The sequence below is a fragment of the Apiospora marii genome (genome assembly GCF_038362585.1).
Source record: "Apiospora marii strain CBS 49790 chromosome Unknown utg000006l_segment0_segment0, whole genome shotgun sequence".
Lineage (NCBI taxonomy): Eukaryota > Fungi > Ascomycota > Sordariomycetes > Amphisphaeriales > Apiosporaceae > Apiospora > Apiospora marii.
In genome coordinates, this window is record NW_027117378.1 from 68694 (window position 1) to 86022 (window position 17329).

Here is a 17329-nt window from a genome sequence, read left to right on the forward strand (position 1 = left end):
CCCAGTAACCAGTGGGGCTGCCAGGCTGGAGAATCGAGTAGAGGCCGGTTCCCACCGAGAGGAAGACGGCGGAGAAGGCGGCGACTGGAATCACGAATCCAATCTTGGTCACTAGGAGCTACTGTGTTAGTTGTACTATCACCAACATCCAACCAGACAGACTTACCCAAACCACCAGCCGCACCCGCCATGATCAGTTGGGCCAGGATCATGGGCAGAAGGTAGACGGCACTCAGCATGGCACTGGCTCCGTTGACGGCCTGGAAGTAGATGGGCAGGTAGTAGACGGCGCCGTAGACGGCCGACATGAGGAGGGCCTCGTAGATGCCGGCGGCCAACACGTCACGCCGGCCGATCAAGGCCTGCGGCATCATGGCGTCATTCCCACGGCTCCGGTTCCAGAGGAACCAGACGACGGCGGTGGCAGCGGCGCCGCAGAAGAGGCCGATGACCTGCGACGAGTTCCAGGGGTAGGCCTGGCCGCCGAACTGGAGGGCGAGGAGGAGCATGAGGACGGCGGGGGCGAAGAGGACAAAGCCTACGAGGTCGAGATGGTGGTGCAGTCGCGGGAGCAGAGTCCCGGGTCTAGGCTTGACCTCCTCTTCCGGAACGTGCAGAAGAAGGATGGCGAGGGCGGCCAGACCCCCGGCTGGCAGGTTGATGTAGAAACCTGTCGATGGGTAGATTAGTGAGGCATGCCAGTACATGAGAAAGGCAACACTTACACCAGCGCCAGGTTGTGTAGGAGGTAAATGCTCCCCCGATGAGTGGACCCACGACGAGTCCAAGAAGGTTGACTGTTCCGTCGTGTACCCCGTTAGCCAGTCGAAGTCAAGGTGGATGGATATCTGTGTTTCAGTGAGGGTTGGAGCCTCTCAAAACATCACTATCCACGTAGCGACGGTGTTGTAGACTTACAGCCCATGGTGAGACCTATCAAGGCTAGTTGATCACCAAAAGTCAGTCAAAGAAAGCTCTACTAGACCGACATTGGGAAAGAAGATATTTTCGCCTTACTAGGTCGCTTCTCAAGTGGTGCACAGGAAGAGACAATGGTGATAGAGCCATTGCTGATGCCTGCGGCGCCGAAGCCAGCAATAAAGCGGCCGACGATGAACATGGGAGACGAGACGGCAGCGCCACATAAGACGGAACCAAGCTCGAACACGGCAAAGAAACCCAAGAAGGTCCACTGATTATCGCGGTTAAGGGGCGAATGATGAGGGAGGATGGTGGCTGTCCTAACGAACCTTGGTGCTGAAGTACTTGTAGATTCTCCCTGTCAACGGTTGAGGAGCTGCTCTAGATGGTAGGGTAGGCAAGTTAGATGTATCCGACTGTGACCTGGATGATGGATGCCAAGAAGACTGACCTCCCGAATTGGTAGGCACTGGCGTACCAGCCGACGTCGACAAGGGAATGGAACTCGTCGGTGATGCGCGGGATGGCCGTACTAATGATCATGGTGTCCAGCAACATGAGAAAGCTAGCAAAAGCGACGGCGGCCACAATGACGGCGAGCTTGACTCCGGTGACATACTCGCGGCCGGACACGGGCTTTTCCGTCTTGGGCTCGGCATGGTGCTGCGGCGTGGTAGCGTCTGGCTCGGCAGGCGAAACTGGTCTCGCTGCTGCCGCTGCGGTTGTGCGATCGGAAGACTCGGGGTGGTCCATGAATGCTGGAGCAAAACAAGCAAGTAAAACAGGCACAAACTATGATGATGCCGAGCCAGGAGGAATCGAAAGCATTGCATTAAAGAAAAGGACATGCCGCTTTGGCGGCTGCAAGCTGCGACCCCAACCGGCCGAAGAAAGCAGGGAGACGAGAGAGTGGTTACTGGCCACAGTGTGAGTGCATGGCAAGTTGGTGGTGTTACACGCAATTTCGACCCGGTTGGAGTCGCTCAACCAACATTTTGATACATCAAGACGAAGCAACAGGGGGTCTCATGAAAAGAACCCCGTACCAACTTAGCCTTCCAATGCTAAATGCACGCCCTCCCTTGTCCTGTCTTCCCCGCCCCAACGCCCTGAGCTTGCCCAGTGCCGCAGCTCTGGGTAAGCACTAAGGCAGAATTAATTACAGTTGGATGGCAGTGTAACACAACCACGACGACAACTGGCTCTCATGAAATTTTGATATTATCATTTGTAACAGCGTCTACTTATGTGCGTATTGCGTATTGCGCATTACGTATATTGCATATGCTTGATGTTGTGTTCCGCCAGGCAGGCAGGTTAGTACGGGATGTAAGGGATGCGTGGGAGCCTGATGGTTGATGGGGTCTTGTTTCGTATGTTTGCTTGTCCGATCTTGCCTGTCAGTGACCCCCCACGGTCGCATTGCATCCTGCTAAGACAAAGGGCTCCAAGGTCCAGCCAGCAACCAACACCCAAACAGACAACCATTTTTGGTGTTTCCGCCTTCCCCCTCATTACCGTCGCCAGCTCGCCAACAGCTCGGTGCAAGTTGCATCAACATTTTATGACCACCACTGCTCAAATCGCCTGCGATCCATTGTCACGACCGTGGACTATCACTCGCCAGGAATCTCAGATACAGCCGTGATGGAAGGCATTTCTAACTTGCGGGAAGTACTGTCATGGCAAACCGCTGCTACGCTAGTCGTCGTCTATTTCGCAACACTATCGTTTTACCGTTTGTTTTTGCATCCCCTTGCCCACATTCCCGGCCCCAGGCTGGCCGCCATCACGCGCTACTATGAGGCCTACTATGATCTTGTCCAAGATGGCCAGTATACCTTCAAGATTGCCGAGCTGCACAAGAAATACGGCAAGTCCCAATTCTTCCCATTGACTGACTGATCGCGTGCTTATGGACATTCACCAGGCCCCATCATTCGCATTAGTCCGTACGAACTACACGTCATCGACCCTGCCTTTTATGAGAAGCTATATCGTCAAGATGGTCGCTGGGACAAATATGGATGGGCGGTTGGTGCCTTTACCGCCCCGGGCGCCACTATCATGTACTGCCCTCTCGCTGCTTTCATTCCTCTCTTCTTTCCCAGAATTCCCAACTAATGCCTGTCTCTCTCCTTCTCTCTCTTTCCCGTTTCTTGCCGACTCTACCCCGGGTTGACAACGCTGACTGATCCTGTCGTTGCAACTAGCACGGTGCCCCACGAACTGCACAAGGCACGTCGCCAGCCGCTGAACCCTTTCTTCTCCAAGCCCCGGGTGGCGGCCCAGCAGAATATCATTGACCGCAACATTGCCGTTTTCTGCAATAGGGTCTCCCAATTCGCGACGGCTGGAAAGACGATAGACTTGGGAGCCGCCATCAGCGCCCTGACACGGGATGTGGCCTGCGAGTTCATCCTGGACAGGAGGTACGCCCATCTCGAACGGGAGGATTTCCATGTCGACATCACCAACATGCTTCAGGCGGGCGGCCCCATCTGGCGTATAACCAAGCACGTACCTTGGTTCGGGCCGCTGGTGCATGCCATTCCTCCCAGCATCATGAACAAGGTCGCTGATGAAGGCACAAAGGCGTTCTTCCGATACATACAGGCAAGTCGACATGCGGATCGAGGCAATGGCCCTTTATAGCTGACACACGTGAGGCACCAGGAGTGCGAAAGAGACACAAAGGAGATCCTCCGCTCGTCCGAAGCCAGGGAGGAGGAGGAGTCGCGCCGCACCATCGTCCACGAGATCATGGACTCGAAGCTGCCCCCCGCCGAGAAGAAGTTCGAGCGGGTCATGTTCGACGTGACGACGGTGACGGGCGCCGGCAACGAGACGACGGCCGGCGTGCTGAGGCTGATCATGTACCACGTGTTCGCCAACCCGGCCATCCTGCGGCGCCTGCGGGCGGAGCTCGACGAGGCCGTCGCCCTGGTCGACCTCAAGGCGCTGGAACAGCTGCCGTACCTGACGTCGGTCATCATGGAGGGCATGCGGCTCAGCCCGGCCATCGGGTCGCGCTCGGCCCGCATCGCGCCGGACCGCGACCTTGTGTACGGGGAGGGCGGGCGGGCATTGCGCATCCCGGCCGGGACGCCCGTCGGCATGACGACCATCCTGATGCACACGGACGAGGCGCTGTACCCGGCGCCGCTCTCCTTCGACCCCGACCGCTGGATGGACCTCGAGGCGCGACGGCGGCTCGACAAAACCTATGCGCCCTTTTCGAAGGGCACGAGGATGTGCCTGGGCATGCAGTATGTCAGAGTCTTTTCTTCTCCTCCAAGTTCGCTCATCCTCTTGATCGCGAGCCCTGTCCGCTTCTTTTGGCCTTTTACTAATCTAGGCCCCTTAATTGGGGGATCGTGTAGTCTTGCGTGGGCCGAGATGTATCTCGCTATTGCGCAGGTTGTCCAACGCTTCGACTTCCAGTTCCAGGGTGTGGACGAAACAAGCTTCCACATGCAGAGTGACCAGTTCATTATCAAAACCAAAGACAATGCCGCGCTCAATGCCGTGGTCACTTTGCACAAGGCATGATGATGTATGACTAGAGCTACGTAGGACGATTAGGGAATGTGTACACAACGCAGGGTGATTACCAAGGTCCATGAAATTGTCGATCCTCATTTTTACCATAGTAATGTGTACAATACACTCAATACGCTTCAAGTGCTTCTCCTAATATGAGAGATCCTTCGAGGAAGTGTTTGAGTACAACGTCGTGTTTGCGTGTCCCTGTCGAAAGATATGCACCCGTCTTATGTAGGTAGGTACACATCGGGGGAAGGATGGCTAAGCTGAGGCCCCCACACTGTACGTATAAGACCCATGACCGCAGCCGAACCCCGAGCCCATTCAGCAAGGTCCGAATTTGGCTGCTGACATCCATTTCTCACCCCCTTCACCATCTTCTGCATTCTGTAATCCAAGCGTGCTGAAAGCAACATCAACCATGCCTGCAGAGCATACCGTCTTCGTCTGCAGCGCGACCGGGTACCAGGGAGGGGCCTTGGCCCGACAGCTCCGTGAGCTGGGTTGGGAGGTGCATGCCACTACCCGAGATCTGGGCTCGCCCGCGGCCGAAGCGTTGAGAAACATCGGCGTCCATCTGACCGAGGGCGACTGGGACAATAGCGACGCGTTGAGGGCCAGCATTGCCGGGTGCGACAAGCTCTTTCTCTGCCTGCTACCCAATTGGGATGACCCCAGCTGCGAGCGCCGCCAGGTTCGTGTTGTTTTCTTGTCTCGTGCCGTTTCTTCTACCTTCTTACTCTTCGCTCCTGTGAGACAGTGCTTTTAGGGGGTAGAAGACTGCATGCAACCAAAGCCACATGCTAGAAAGTTCGAGCTCACTGACGCACCATCCCACAGTGCCGGAACATCCTGGAGATCGCCAAGGAGGCCGGCGTCCAGCAAGTGGTGAGCTCCACCACCCTCGGCGTCTCGCAGCTGGACGCCGGCGTGCGCGTGGCCCCGGGGTCCTTCATGGAGCGGCACATGCTCAACAAGAAGGCGGTGGAGGATGCCGTGGCGGACGTGGGGTTCCGCCACTTCGCGTTCCTGCGCCCGACCTTCTTCATGGCCAACTTCCTCGAGCCCAAGATCCAAAGATACGCCGAGATCCGCGACCGGCGCAGCTGGACCACCTCGATGACGCCCGAGACGCAGCTGCCCATCGTCGACCACGTCGACATCGCCCGGTTCGCCGTCGCCGCGTTTCGGGACCCCGGGGCCTGGCACGGCCGCGCCCTCGGCCTCGCGAGCGACCAGATGGGCGTCCAGGACATGCTGGATCTCCTGGCCGCCGCCGTCACCGCCGCCACCGAGGATGCGGACGGACAGAAGCAGCAGCAACGACAACCCTGCTCCATCCGTGCGCTATTCATGTCGGACGAGGAGATGGAGGCCCAGGCCGGCATGAGCGGCTTCACCAGCTCGCACAAGGCGCTGCGGACGGCGTCCGACTATGTCGACCTCGAGGAGCTCCGGGCGCTGGTGCCGTCGCTCACGTCATTCAAGGAGTTCCTCGAGCGGGAGAGGGAGGCCGTGAAACAGACCTACCAGTGAGCTATTACGGGAACATAGATGCTACGGGCTTAAATTGTTTCTTACGCACCATGGTACATGAACAGATACGCTCTCCAATCTCTGTTGGTTTTGTCACATCCCCTTACCGGCTAGTGAACTAGATCCCCACTTGCTTCGTAGCAATTAATGGCATGTTGTTATCCTGAGATCTGATTATTCCCCTTCCCTTTTTTCTTCATACGAACTTTAGGATTGCCCTATAAGCCACTCATCAAAGCACAAGATTCGGGCGCATCCAAATATCTAGTCTAAATTAAGGATTTCCTGCAAGGTAGTATCTAAGCAGTACACTGCAGTAAGGGGGGGAAGAGATAGTCAGACTGGGTATCATTAGACTCTTGATCAAAGCCGACTCGCCTGCTCGCAGTTCTCCCCTTGTAAGCGAGGGAATTTGAGGAGATTGGTCACACTCCCAGGGCGTGGCCTCATTCGCTATGTATCAACCTTTGCCGTGGCCGTTACCCTGCTAGCGCCAGTAACGGGGAAGATCCCTCTCGGCCCCCATCGAAAAGTCCAAACCCTTGCATAAAAAGTCCAGACTTGCAGAAACAGTCAAGCCTGCAGGGAAATGCCCAAAACCTGCCGAAAGGTCCGAACCTGCAGATAAGCTATCCCCTTTGGAGAGTCGCCTCTTTTTCTTCCCCTGCCATTGACCTACCTTCCTTGCGTTCACTCTTGCTGCCGACAACCTACTTCCTAGCCAACTAGCGTATTGAAGTTGCTGTTGACGTTGCGGGCGAAACTCACTGCCTACCGCTGGATGTGGGCCCCAACGGATTTCGCTGCGCGATTCCCCAATAGAATGATGGCCATTCCAATGAGGGGAATTGGTCGTGATGCAGCGATACAGCGAGGAACACTTTGAGGTGGCATGGCGTAGATAGCGTTTCGGTGCACCTAAACCCCGAGCGCTTCGCGCTTAGTGGAGTGGGGCGCTGTAGCTTACCGTTCCAGTGGGTGACAAACCCCAGGAGGCGCCCCCAGATCCATGTATCTCTCTTGAATCATTTGATGCAAAGGCCATTGACAAGAGATATCTTCCTGGTCATTTGCTCTGGCTCAAATGAAGACCTAATTCTGGGTGAAGAGAGGCAAAACTCGAAATGGAATCATCACGTCTACTCCCGGTCGCACGTCCTTGCCGCGACGTGGGCTCCATCCACAGCGCCGTCTTGAGGACCAAGAAGCTCATCAGCCAGAGGTAGCCAATGGACCGCCTGATCTCGAGGTTCTGGACCGGAAAGAAGCCAATTGGTGGAAGCCCCATGTGGGCCGCCCGGAGCAGCTGGATAAGTACACAAGCAGGAAAAGACGACGGCATTGGTGACGCTGCTGCCGGTGAACGCGAAGATGGTGCCGTTGGCGAAGCTAGTGTCCAAGAGAAGGGCAACCGCGAAGAACGCGGATGCTTGGACTGTCGCCTTCGTTGCGGAAGGAACCTTGAGGGTGAAGAGCAATGTAGTTAACAGTATGGCTGGGATCACGCAGGCCACCGCCATGAACTCGTGCTTCGCGGCCTCGTTGATCAGATGGGGTAACACCCAATGATAATGCCCCAGATCAGCACACCACAGACGTAAGTGAGGCAGTACACATTGACCAGGTAGTCCCGCTCATTGCGCCCGGGGGATTGTGTTCTGGGGACAGGCCGGTCGAGGAACCCGCAGAGGTTCCCCGTCTGACCCCTTCCGCTTCAGATCAAGACTTGAAGGAGCACACATCATCTTGACTTGTTTAAACAAGAGATGCTACGTTCCAATATATCTTTGCCATAAAATCACCTGGTCTTGTGATATTCAAGTTAAAGCTCTTCTTCTTTCTATCCAAGCTTTCTTCCAACATGAGACATGTCTTATACCACCTTATCCCCCGTGTGTTGAACACGGTTACACTGGCAAAGAAACATACAAAGGAGTGTGTATCGTGTTGTTCCCTGTACGATAGCTGCTGTAAGATGATCCACCAAACCCTTTTCCTGACAGACCCGGCGCCGCGCCCGCAATCAGCCCACCAGGCCCACCGCATTAGCCACGAAGCCAAAGTTGTTGAGACAGGTATAGTTGGCCGAGCTGTAGCCGTGCGAGGACTGGTCGGCCGCGCAGTCGTTGTGGGTGTAAAAGGTCAGGGTGCCGGCCGAGGAGTCCCGGTTGTCGGTGATCCGGGCCGCGACTGCCAGCCCGTGCCCACGTTGGCGTCACAGCTGCCCGAGTTGACCGTGGTCCACCCGACCCCGGCACGGGGCCCTGGCAGGCGTTGTCCGAGAAGAGGTTCATCGTGACGGAGCCCCGGGCCGCCCCGGGAAACAGGACCAGGGCCTGGGCCAGGGCCAGGGCCACGCCGGCGAGAGGGGAACGCATCGTGTGAGGGATTGGTTAATTGTGGTGACTGTTTTGGCCAGTACGGGGCTTGACACGATGGGTGGCCTGCAATGGCGGATATCAGGATGAGTGATGATGGACCGCACAAGTGGTGTTGAGAGAAGGGGTTGAGGAGATTTGGCATTTATATGCGTGCGAGCGAGTATTACTGTAATGCGTCTCCGGAAACAAAAAGCTACCTGGCAATAGGCGGTGTCAGAAGACGCCTACGAAGTATGCGCAGCAGTGTTGTTGATGAATACACACTCGGTGTTTGCGGTACTCCTGCTGACCTAACAGGAATGAAGCAACTTGCTGTTCAAGTACTGTTATCCTGATTGGGGCGTGGTTCATGCAAGTGTATACATTGCTACCCTACTGGCGTCATTGGACTCGTTGATGGCATGATATGTGCTGACTGTACCATACTCTGGCGGCGCAGAAGGGCGGATTCAAACTATTGTGTATCGCCGCCGGACGTAAGAGGATCATCATCGGTCCACCCGTGCCTCAGACCAACTAGGAAGTTACACAGTAGGTCGACCGAGTTTATAGGTGTGGGAGGACAGTTCTCGATATTCCACTAATTACCTCCTTCGCCGCCCGCTCCCCACTCCGCACCGCGCCCTCCATGTACCCCTTCCAGTCGCCCGCCGTCTCCGTGCCGGCAAAGTGCAGATTCCCCGTGGGTTCGCGGAGGGACCCGGACCCCAGCGTATCCAGCACGCCCGGCGACAAGCTCGCACAAGGGCAGCCGTAGCCCGCCCACCGGTCGCCGGCCCAGTCGTACTGGAGGACCTCGACAAAACAACGGTCGACGGCCGCGCGGTCCGCGTACAGGAGCCCCAGCTGGTCGAGGAGCTGCTCGTTGCGCTCGGCCTCGGGCAGGGCCGCCCAGGCCCGCCCGGGGGGCCCGCTCATGAAGCAGGTCAGGGCGTGCTTGTCGTCAGCGGGGCTGCTCGTGTCGCGCACCACGCTGGCGGGGCCGACGAAGGACTGCGCCAGGCCGCAGAAGCCCTTGGCGGCCCAAAACGGCTCTCGGAAGACGACGATGGCTTTGGTGTAGAAGCCGTAGCCGGCGGACTGGGACCAGGCTTCTTTGGCGGGGTGCAGTCGGGGCGTGAAGTCGATCTGGCTGAGGACGGGGCTGGGGACGGTCGTGATGACCTTGCGGACTCGGTAGCTGGCGCCGTCACTGTCAAGCACGTCGACGTAGCTTGGCCCATCTTGGATGACACGCTCAACCGGCTTGTTGAGCCTTACGACGCCCGCGGGGAGATCTGCGGCAAGGCATTCGGCAATGGACTGAGTGCCCTGACGGATACGCAGATGCTGACCCCCGCCCTTGCGGTCGGAGCGCATCTGCAACAAGCCGCCCCCGGACTTGCAGTAGTTAAGGAAAAACAACGCCGACATGTCGCTCGGCTCCACGCCCAGCATGGCGCGGGTCCATACCGTCGCCGTGGCCAGACTGGTTGGGCTGGCATCGCGGGACCGCAGGTAGGCGTCGAATGTCATGGAGTCGAGCGCGGTGCTCGTGGGGGCAAAAGTGTCCAGAGCTTGACAGTCAGCCTCGCACATATCTCGGATACGGGCAACGTCCTCCGAGGTAACCTGGTCGAACTGAATGGAGAAAAAATGGTCTAATTAGCTCTATCCAATGACCATGTCTCTGAGTTTTGGGTTGAGTCTTACCTGTGGAAGCTCGCCGTAGGGAAACGTTGACGCTTTCCCATCAAAACTCTGCAGGACACAGTTGCCGCTCGTGTTCTGCTCAATGAGCTCGAGCTTGTACCGCCGGGTCAAGGCAATCATCTTGGTCTGGTTGACGTCGTTGATCCACGCCGCCCCCATCTCGGCAATGCCGCCTTCTCGGCCTCCGTCTGCTGTCAGCGGTTGGCTCCAAGTCTTGCCGCCCACCCGGTCGCGGGCCTCGAGGACGACGCAGGTCAGACCGGCACGAAGCAACTCGTGGGCGGCGGTCAGCCCGGCGAGACCGGCGCCAATGATGGCAACATCGAAGCCTTCCGAGTTGGTCCCGCCTTGAACGTTGGTGGGAGCTGGTAAGGATGCGGCGGGCACTTCTTCGGGGCATGCAATCACGGCATCCACCTCGAAGAGCCAGCCGGGTGCGGCCAGTTGCGTGACGGGCACCAACGTGATGGCGGGACGGTGGCCCCTGAGGAAGCGCTGGATAGGCCGTGTATGCTTCCTCTGGGCTGGGTCGTAATTGACAATGTACAGGGTCAGCTTGGCAATGTCCCGGATGGCGGCGCCGGCCGCGATGAGGATCTTGCGCAGATGCAGCAGGGCCAGATGGATTTGCGACTCGTAGTCGGCCGGGACGGTGCCATCCTTGGCCGTGCCGACCTGACCGGACACGTGGATTAGGCGGGAGTTCCCCTGGATGATGGTAGCTGGGGCATGGTAGACTTTGGATGTGCTGGCCAGGTCGAGACTCTGGACTCGGGACACCATGTTGACGAATCTCCCGTCTTTGTACCAATGAAGCCCGGGACAATGGTTGGTGATGCGAATAGACTACCAGGACCACTGATGCGATTTACTCCCAAGTGACGACGTGATATGGAAACCGGCAGTATGAAGTGTCGCTCCAAATTGATGCAATAGATAAGACTGGCCGGCACCCGAGCGTCGCTGCCGTCCAGCAGAAGTGGGGATCGTTGGCGCCGGGCGTGAGCCGCATTGCGGAATTGCCGAATTGGGTGAATCTTGTCTGTCCGATAAGAGCCCAGGCACGCAGCTCGATAACGCCCGTCAATCCCCCACTATGTCTGCAGTCCCGGACCTGCCGATCATCGACGACCAAGTCGGCTGTTTTGCGATCAAGGATTTCTCAATCAAAGAAAGCCTTCGGCCATGTTCCCCCTCACCCCACAGGCCTTGGGTACACGTCGCTCGGCAATTCCCCGTAGGTTTACTAGCCCCGCCATTTCGGTAGTTTATTATGACCTCGGAAGAGTAAGCGAGTCAGTTTCGTTGTAGGCGGGGAAAGCCGAATGAAAAAGGCAAGAGCGAGTGAGCAAAGCGACAGGTCTCCCAGAAAGGTTCAGTTAGAAGGGCGCGGCAAGTGACACGCTCGGGCAGGCGGCTGTGGCAGCGAATTGAATGGTGTGTGGGACATTGCCCGACCCAGCTTCGGGGATCTGCACGACGTTGGCGGCGGGGCTCGGCAAGCGATAGACTGCAAGATAAGTGATAGCAAGTCGGGTTCCTCGTAGCGTACCGCGGCCACAACGGAAGTAACCCTCATATCTGCGAAGAACATTTAGATCGGAGATAGTGACACAGAGCGAATGTGTCAGAGCAGCACGCGCGCCCGGCAGTCGGAGGTATGTCTTATCAGGCGTTGGTCTTCGCATCCCCGGCTTTGGCGGGCTTGGCAAAATGTCAACGTGACCAGGGTCTGAGGCCAAGTGACTGACGCCCTGTTGTGCGCCCTTTTGTACTAGCCTGTGTGAATGTAAGCAATAATTAGGGTCGGAAAGGGTTTCTTTTTCTTTTGCCCAACCAGTAGACAAGCTTTGATCTACCTACTTTTGCAGAAGTTGGAAAACCCAGCTCGAAATTGCCTAGGCTCTCCACCCACACGAACATCGCTACGCTGAAGCAACATGGGTAGTCTTGCAAACTTGCAGACCTGGCAGGAGAAGGTCAGCTGGGCAAGGGCACGGCGAGATGCATCCCTGGCCAAGGTCGAGCCAAGACTTAATGGCATCCCGGAGGCGGACCACTTGCCCCTGAGCTCTCAGGATCTGCCCAAGGCTGCCCTGACTGCTCGGGAGATCGAAATCACAGAGCAGTACGGGATCACAGAGTTGCTGGGTCTTCTCCGCGAGAGAAAGGTCACAGTGGAAGAAGTGACTCGCGCTTTCTTGCGGAGAGCGGCCTTGGCGCAAGCTGCGGTACGGATGGGCCCTGGAACTACCCCGAGAAGAAGGAAACATCGCAGCTGACTCGAGTCACAGACAAACTGCCTCACCGAGCTCCTCTGGGACCAGGCCATCGAACGGGCGAAACATCTCGACTCATTGCCGGAGCCACGAGGAGCCTTGTTCGGCCTGCCCATCTCGACCAAGGAGCACCATGGCATGGTGGGCGCCAACGTGACCACGTCGGCGTCGTTCGTGGCGTGGGTCGGGAAGGCGCACAGCGGGCCCAACCTGCTGTACGACACCTTCTGGAACGAGGGGTGCGTCTTCTTCGCCCGGACGACGCAGCCGCAGACCATCATGCACCTGGAGACGGAGAGCAACGTCTACGGGCGGACCGTCAACCCCTACAACCGCGACCTCACCTCCGGCGGCAGCAGCGGGGGTGAGTCGGCACTGCTGGGCATGCGCGGCAGCATCTTGGTAAGTACGATGACTCCCTGAATTCGCAGGATACTAACGCGGACAGGGCGTTGGGGGAGACATTGGCGGAAGTATCCGCTGCCCCGCTGCACATGTCGGTATCTACGGTTTCAAGTCAGTAAAGATGCATTGATCACACCCCTTTTCCCTCTCCTACTGCAATGAGCTGACATGGGTGATCGATTGCGCAGGCCGAGCATCAAACGCGTCGGCACCGCTGGCTTCCGGAACGCCGGGGCCGGCAAAGAGACCATCCAGGGCTGCCCGGGCCCCATGACGGTGGACCGCGACGGGCTGGAGCTCTTCATGAAGGTGGCGCTGGCGGCGAAGCCCTGGCGCCTGGAGCCGTCGCTCACCGTCAAGGAGTGGACCCCTACAAGTTCACGAAGCCCCTCAAGATCGCCGTCCAGTGGTGGGATGGCGTCGTGCAGCCGCATCCACCCATGATGCGCGCGCTGCGGGAGGTGGCCGACGCCTGTCGCAAGGCGGGCATGGAAGTCGTCGATTGGGACTGTGAACAGTTGGATCACCGAAAAGCGTGGGACATCATATCGGCCCTGTACTGGCCCGATGGCGGGAAGGAGGTCTTGGGGTTGATCAAGGAGAGTGGGGAGCCCATACTGCCGCTCACCAAGTTCATCATAGAAGAACAGCCCACGGTCAAGGAGCTGACGCAACATGAGCTTTGGAAGGAAAGTGAACCCCAATGCCTGATATCCCTGCTGCCATTTGTGCTAACATTTTCCAAGCTATGCGTCGAGAGAGACGAGTACCGCGCCCGGTACGCCCAAGCTTGGTCCAAGACGGGTAACGAGGGCCACCGCGAGGTCGACGTGATCCTCTGTCCGCCCTCCTTCGGCGCCGCCACGCCCCACGGACAGTCCCGCTACTGGGGCTACACGGCGCAATGGAACCTGCTGGATTACCCCGCGGCCGTGTTCCCGGTTACCACGGTCGATCCGACCCACGACGCCAAGGATCTGGACTACGCCCCCAAGAATGACCAGGACAGGTTCGTCTATGACGTGTACAGCCCGGAGCGGTTCAGCAACGCGCCGGTGAGCTTGCAGGTGGTGGGGAGGAGGCAAGAAGAGGAGAAGGTGCTTGCGGCGTTGGCCGAGATTGAGCGGGCAATGGGTCGAAAGTAAAAGGTCAGGATGGGAGAACTTCATAACAAGTAAAGCCATATATGCTCAATCACCGTGAAAGTTTTGAACACCGAATTTTACGCTATTGTGAGCTCATATTGAGCGACGGCCCAAACCCAGGGATTCGGGCGGGCGGGGCCAATTGATGGGCTGTTAAGCCGAGAGTGCATCGTCGGTAGTATGCAGAATCTGGACGGGCTACTAACAGGTCGAAAGTGAATATGTCGGATTTGACCCTACCCAGTCAGTAAGGTTGCTACACACAATCGATTAGTACTGAGTACCTTTCACTGATACGGCAATCAGCTGTTGCAGCGGCATGGGTCGCACCTGTCGCCAATGCTTGCGTCTGGCTGGTGCAACTCGAGAACGATCGGGGCTGCCGCTTATGGTCGGTCCCCTTATCTCAACATTGTCGGGGTTCCCCCCCCAGGGTCCCATTGCCATCCGATCTGGAGAAGTGCTCCATTTCACATCCACCACGGCCTGTGGGGAACTGCTCCCAAGATGATAACTTATCACCCTCTATCACAGCATTAAGAAGCCCAAAACAGGCTTTCAGGGGAATTCACTTGATAATCAAAGCAAACCACAACGGGTTCCGGTACCCGATCCTAGAGATACGGGGGCTGGAGAGATACCGCGAGGCAACTTGGCCACACACTGCGTGCTCGGATAGCTTATCCCCTATCCGACCGTCCGGGATTCCTGATTGACCAACTACGAGCCTGACCGAAGGCAAGGGACTCGGCTGTCTGCCTCCAGCAAACATACTTTGATCCCCAGGAAAGGCTGGGTAAATTTGATGGGCTCTTAAAAACACACCATCAGCCAACAGTTTTGCTTTTTTGGATGTCCCCCAACAGTCGAATCCTGGTTTTTGTCCCGTGATGTCGGACAAACCCGCAGCCAACCACGAAATGGACGCCACCAGCGAGCGCCTCCCGCCGGGGACGGTCCGCCTCATCGACACCGATGGCCACATGGTCTCCAAACATGCCGAAGGCAAGGGGCAGACCGACATCCTCCTGGTTCCGCGCCCGAGCGAGGACCCCGAGGATCCCCTGAACTGGAGCTTCCGGCGCAAGATCCTGTCGACCAGCTGCGTCGTGGTCTACACCATCATGGTCGCCATCCCGGCCAGCGCCGTCTACTCCATCGTCACCCCGATCCGCGAGGACACGGCGTTAACGTTGACCGACATCAACAATGGGACCGGCATCATGGTACGTCAATCTTCTTTGATATGCAGCCAAACTATTCTTGGATAGGGGATGACTCGATTAAACCCCAATTGCTTTGATTCATAGCTGACACCCAGACAGTTCCTGTTCTACGGCTGGGGATGCATCTTCTGGCAAGCCATCGCCCTGCAGTACGGCAAGCGGCCCGTCTACCTCTTCTCCTGCCTAGCCAACATCATCATCCTGGCCACGGCGCCCCTCTGCACCACCTCGGGCACCTACACGGCCAACCGCATCATCCTGGGCTTCTTCGGCTCGCCCGTCGAGTCCCTGTGCGAGATCTCGGTGGTGGACGTCTGGTTCGCCCACGAGCGGCCCAAGTACCTGGCCTGGTACGGCTGGTCCCTGGCCCTGACGGGCAAGCTGGCCCCCATGCTGGCGGGATTTATTAATTACGGCATGGACTGGCAGTGGACGCTTTGGTGGTGGGCCATCTTTTGCGGGATTGCGTTCTTGTACTGCTTCTTTTTAATGGAGGAGACCAACTACGACCGGAAGCACCAGGGTGACGGCATCCGTACCCCAACCTCGTCCCCCCAGGGAGTCAGCCCGGCCGTGACGTCGCCCGAGACCGGTGTGATTGGGACTCATCGGGATGAAGACTCCAAGTCGCACGCGTCCGTCGCGTCGCCGGAGGACCGCGAGTCGGGCGAGGTTATCTGGCCGCGGAAGTCTTACTTGGATAAGCTCGGGATCAAGGACAAGAAGCGGCCGAACCGCCTCCTCAACATCATGTGGGCTCCAATCAAGGGCTTCACATATCCCGCGGTGGTGTATGCTGGGTAGGTGCGCTCGATTTCGGCATTGTCTGAGCCCAGAGAACTAACTGTGTCACAGCCTGATGTATGGCGCCAACAGCCTTGTCTGGCAAGGAGTGCAGAATGCGACCATCGGAACAGTCTACACCACCCAGTACGGCTTCAACACAGCCACCGTCGCCGCCGCCTACGCCGGTGGTGTCTTGGGTTCCATCATGGGGTAAGTCCAAGTACCCAGACTTCCTCCCATGTCAACGTATCGCTAACTCGTTTCTTCCTCCTCCCCAGAGGCTACTACTGCGGCAAAGTCGGCCGCCTCCTGACCGTCCGCCTCGCCCGCCGCAACGGCGGCATCTCGGAGCCCGAGCACGTCCTCTACGTCTTCTGCGCCAGCATTTTCCTGGTGCCCTTCGCCCTCGTCCTCTACGGGCTGGGCGTGACGTACCACCTGCACTGGTTCGCCCTGGTCGTGACGCAGACGGCCATCGCCGCCAACGGCACGCTCTGCGTCTCGGCCGCGCTCGGCTACGCCATGGCCAGCTACCCGGAGCTGGCGGGGCAGATGGTGACGACGTGCGTGCTGATCCGCAACACGCTGTCGTTTGCCATCAACTACGGCATCACGCCCTGGCTGGAGAGGAGCGGGTATCTGCGGGTGTACTGTATTGTGGGCGGGATCGGGCTGGTTTGGAATGCGAGTTTGTTTGTCATGACGCGGTTTGGGAGGAGGTTGCGGGAGGCGACGGCGGGGCGGTATTATCGGGATGTGGATTATGCGCGGGCTAAGGGGTTGAGTCACTGAACAAGCGGTAGCAAAGTCCTTACATTCTACTTGATATGAATATATATTAATAGAAATGCTACCTAGCCAATATTTTACCTAATTACTTGTAGCTGAGTTGTACAAAAATAGAAATTTGGTATGAACAGGGTGAGATGTGAAACCAAGCCGCTAATTAACAGACCAAATTCAGAATCAAGATTCGATGCAACTCTGCCCCTTGCTTCATCCTCGTTACCCGCAGGCTCATTCTAGATCAGGATTATATCGTCCAGCTGGCCTGCATGTGACATCTCCGTCCATTTACCTTTCGCCAACATCATCGTTGAAGGAGATCTCTCTGGAAAGGCAAACCCAGCACCAACCCTTCGAAAGCCTTGCAGATCAGAGTGCTGGCCTACGTCGTGTTTGGCTGGCTCAACTATCAGGAAGAACAACCAATACTGCATTTCACAATCTTCAACGCAGTATCCCATTGGAATGAATCGAAGGTCTGTCTCGCCTATGGCTGCATCTGCAGCCTCGTGACGTGGCGCTATGTCCCATGTTGCGATAACTTCGAAGTATTCTTCGTCTTCCCAGAACTCAAAATTCGTTTGCACGGGATCATCGTCATTGCTGTGTGGCCGTAGAAGTATCGC

The 17329-nt window shown here is 57.4% G+C and overlaps 8 protein-coding genes across 8 annotated transcripts; 5 read left to right on the plus strand and 3 right to left on the minus strand.

Moving 5' to 3' along the window:
• Positions 1-2568: 2568 nt before the first annotated feature.
• Positions 2569-4473, plus strand: PG985_009796 (uncharacterized protein; the record flags this gene model as incomplete). The annotated part of the gene is made up of 5 exons (XM_066829564.1): positions 2569-2794; positions 2852-2990; positions 3135-3495; positions 3598-4190; positions 4305-4473. The coding sequence occupies 5 exons, from the start codon at positions 2569-2571 to the stop codon at positions 4471-4473; spliced, it is 1488 nt and encodes a 495-aa protein (XP_066681954.1).
• A 415-nt stretch (positions 4474-4888) lies between these two features.
• On the plus strand, positions 4889-6003 carry PG985_009797 (uncharacterized protein; the record flags this gene model as incomplete). Its single annotated transcript, XM_066829565.1, has 2 exons — positions 4889-5161; positions 5308-6003. 2 exons carry the CDS (start codon positions 4889-4891, stop codon positions 6001-6003), a joined length of 969 nt encoding a protein of 322 aa, XP_066681955.1.
• A 1229-nt stretch (positions 6004-7232) lies between these two features.
• PG985_009798 (uncharacterized protein) lies at positions 7233-7490 on the plus strand (the record flags this gene model as incomplete). Its single annotated transcript, XM_066829566.1, has 1 exon — positions 7233-7490. One exon carries the CDS (start codon positions 7233-7235, stop codon positions 7488-7490), a length of 258 nt encoding a protein of 85 aa, XP_066681956.1.
• Positions 7491-8026: 536 nt separating this feature from the next.
• Positions 8027-8381, minus strand: PG985_009799 (uncharacterized protein; the record flags this gene model as incomplete). The annotated part of the gene is made up of 2 exons (XM_066829567.1): positions 8027-8193; positions 8249-8381. The coding sequence occupies 2 exons, from the start codon at positions 8379-8381 to the stop codon at positions 8027-8029; spliced, it is 300 nt and encodes a 99-aa protein (XP_066681957.1).
• Positions 8382-8930: 549 nt separating this feature from the next.
• On the minus strand, positions 8931-10859 carry PG985_009800 (flavin-containing amine oxidase; the record flags this gene model as incomplete). Its single annotated transcript, XM_066829568.1, has 2 exons — positions 8931-10004; positions 10077-10859. 2 exons carry the CDS (start codon positions 10857-10859, stop codon positions 8931-8933), a joined length of 1857 nt encoding a protein of 618 aa, XP_066681958.1.
• A 596-nt stretch (positions 10860-11455) lies between these two features.
• On the minus strand, positions 11456-11999 carry PG985_009801 (uncharacterized protein; the record flags this gene model as incomplete). The annotated part of the gene is made up of 2 exons (XM_066829569.1): positions 11456-11855; positions 11992-11999. 2 exons carry the CDS (start codon positions 11997-11999, stop codon positions 11456-11458), a joined length of 408 nt encoding a protein of 135 aa, XP_066681959.1.
• Positions 12000-12016: 17 nt separating this feature from the next.
• On the plus strand, positions 12017-13905 carry PG985_009802 (uncharacterized protein; the record flags this gene model as incomplete). The annotated part of the gene is made up of 4 exons (XM_066829570.1): positions 12017-12307; positions 12371-12757; positions 12804-12875; positions 12949-13905. The coding sequence occupies 4 exons, from the start codon at positions 12017-12019 to the stop codon at positions 13903-13905; spliced, it is 1707 nt and encodes a 568-aa protein (XP_066681960.1).
• An 890-nt stretch (positions 13906-14795) lies between these two features.
• Positions 14796-16709, plus strand: PG985_009803 (uncharacterized protein; the record flags this gene model as incomplete). The annotated part of the gene is made up of 4 exons (XM_066829571.1): positions 14796-15131; positions 15231-15931; positions 15987-16127; positions 16196-16709. The coding sequence occupies 4 exons, from the start codon at positions 14796-14798 to the stop codon at positions 16707-16709; spliced, it is 1692 nt and encodes a 563-aa protein (XP_066681961.1).
• Between the last annotated feature and the right edge of the window lie 620 nt (positions 16710-17329).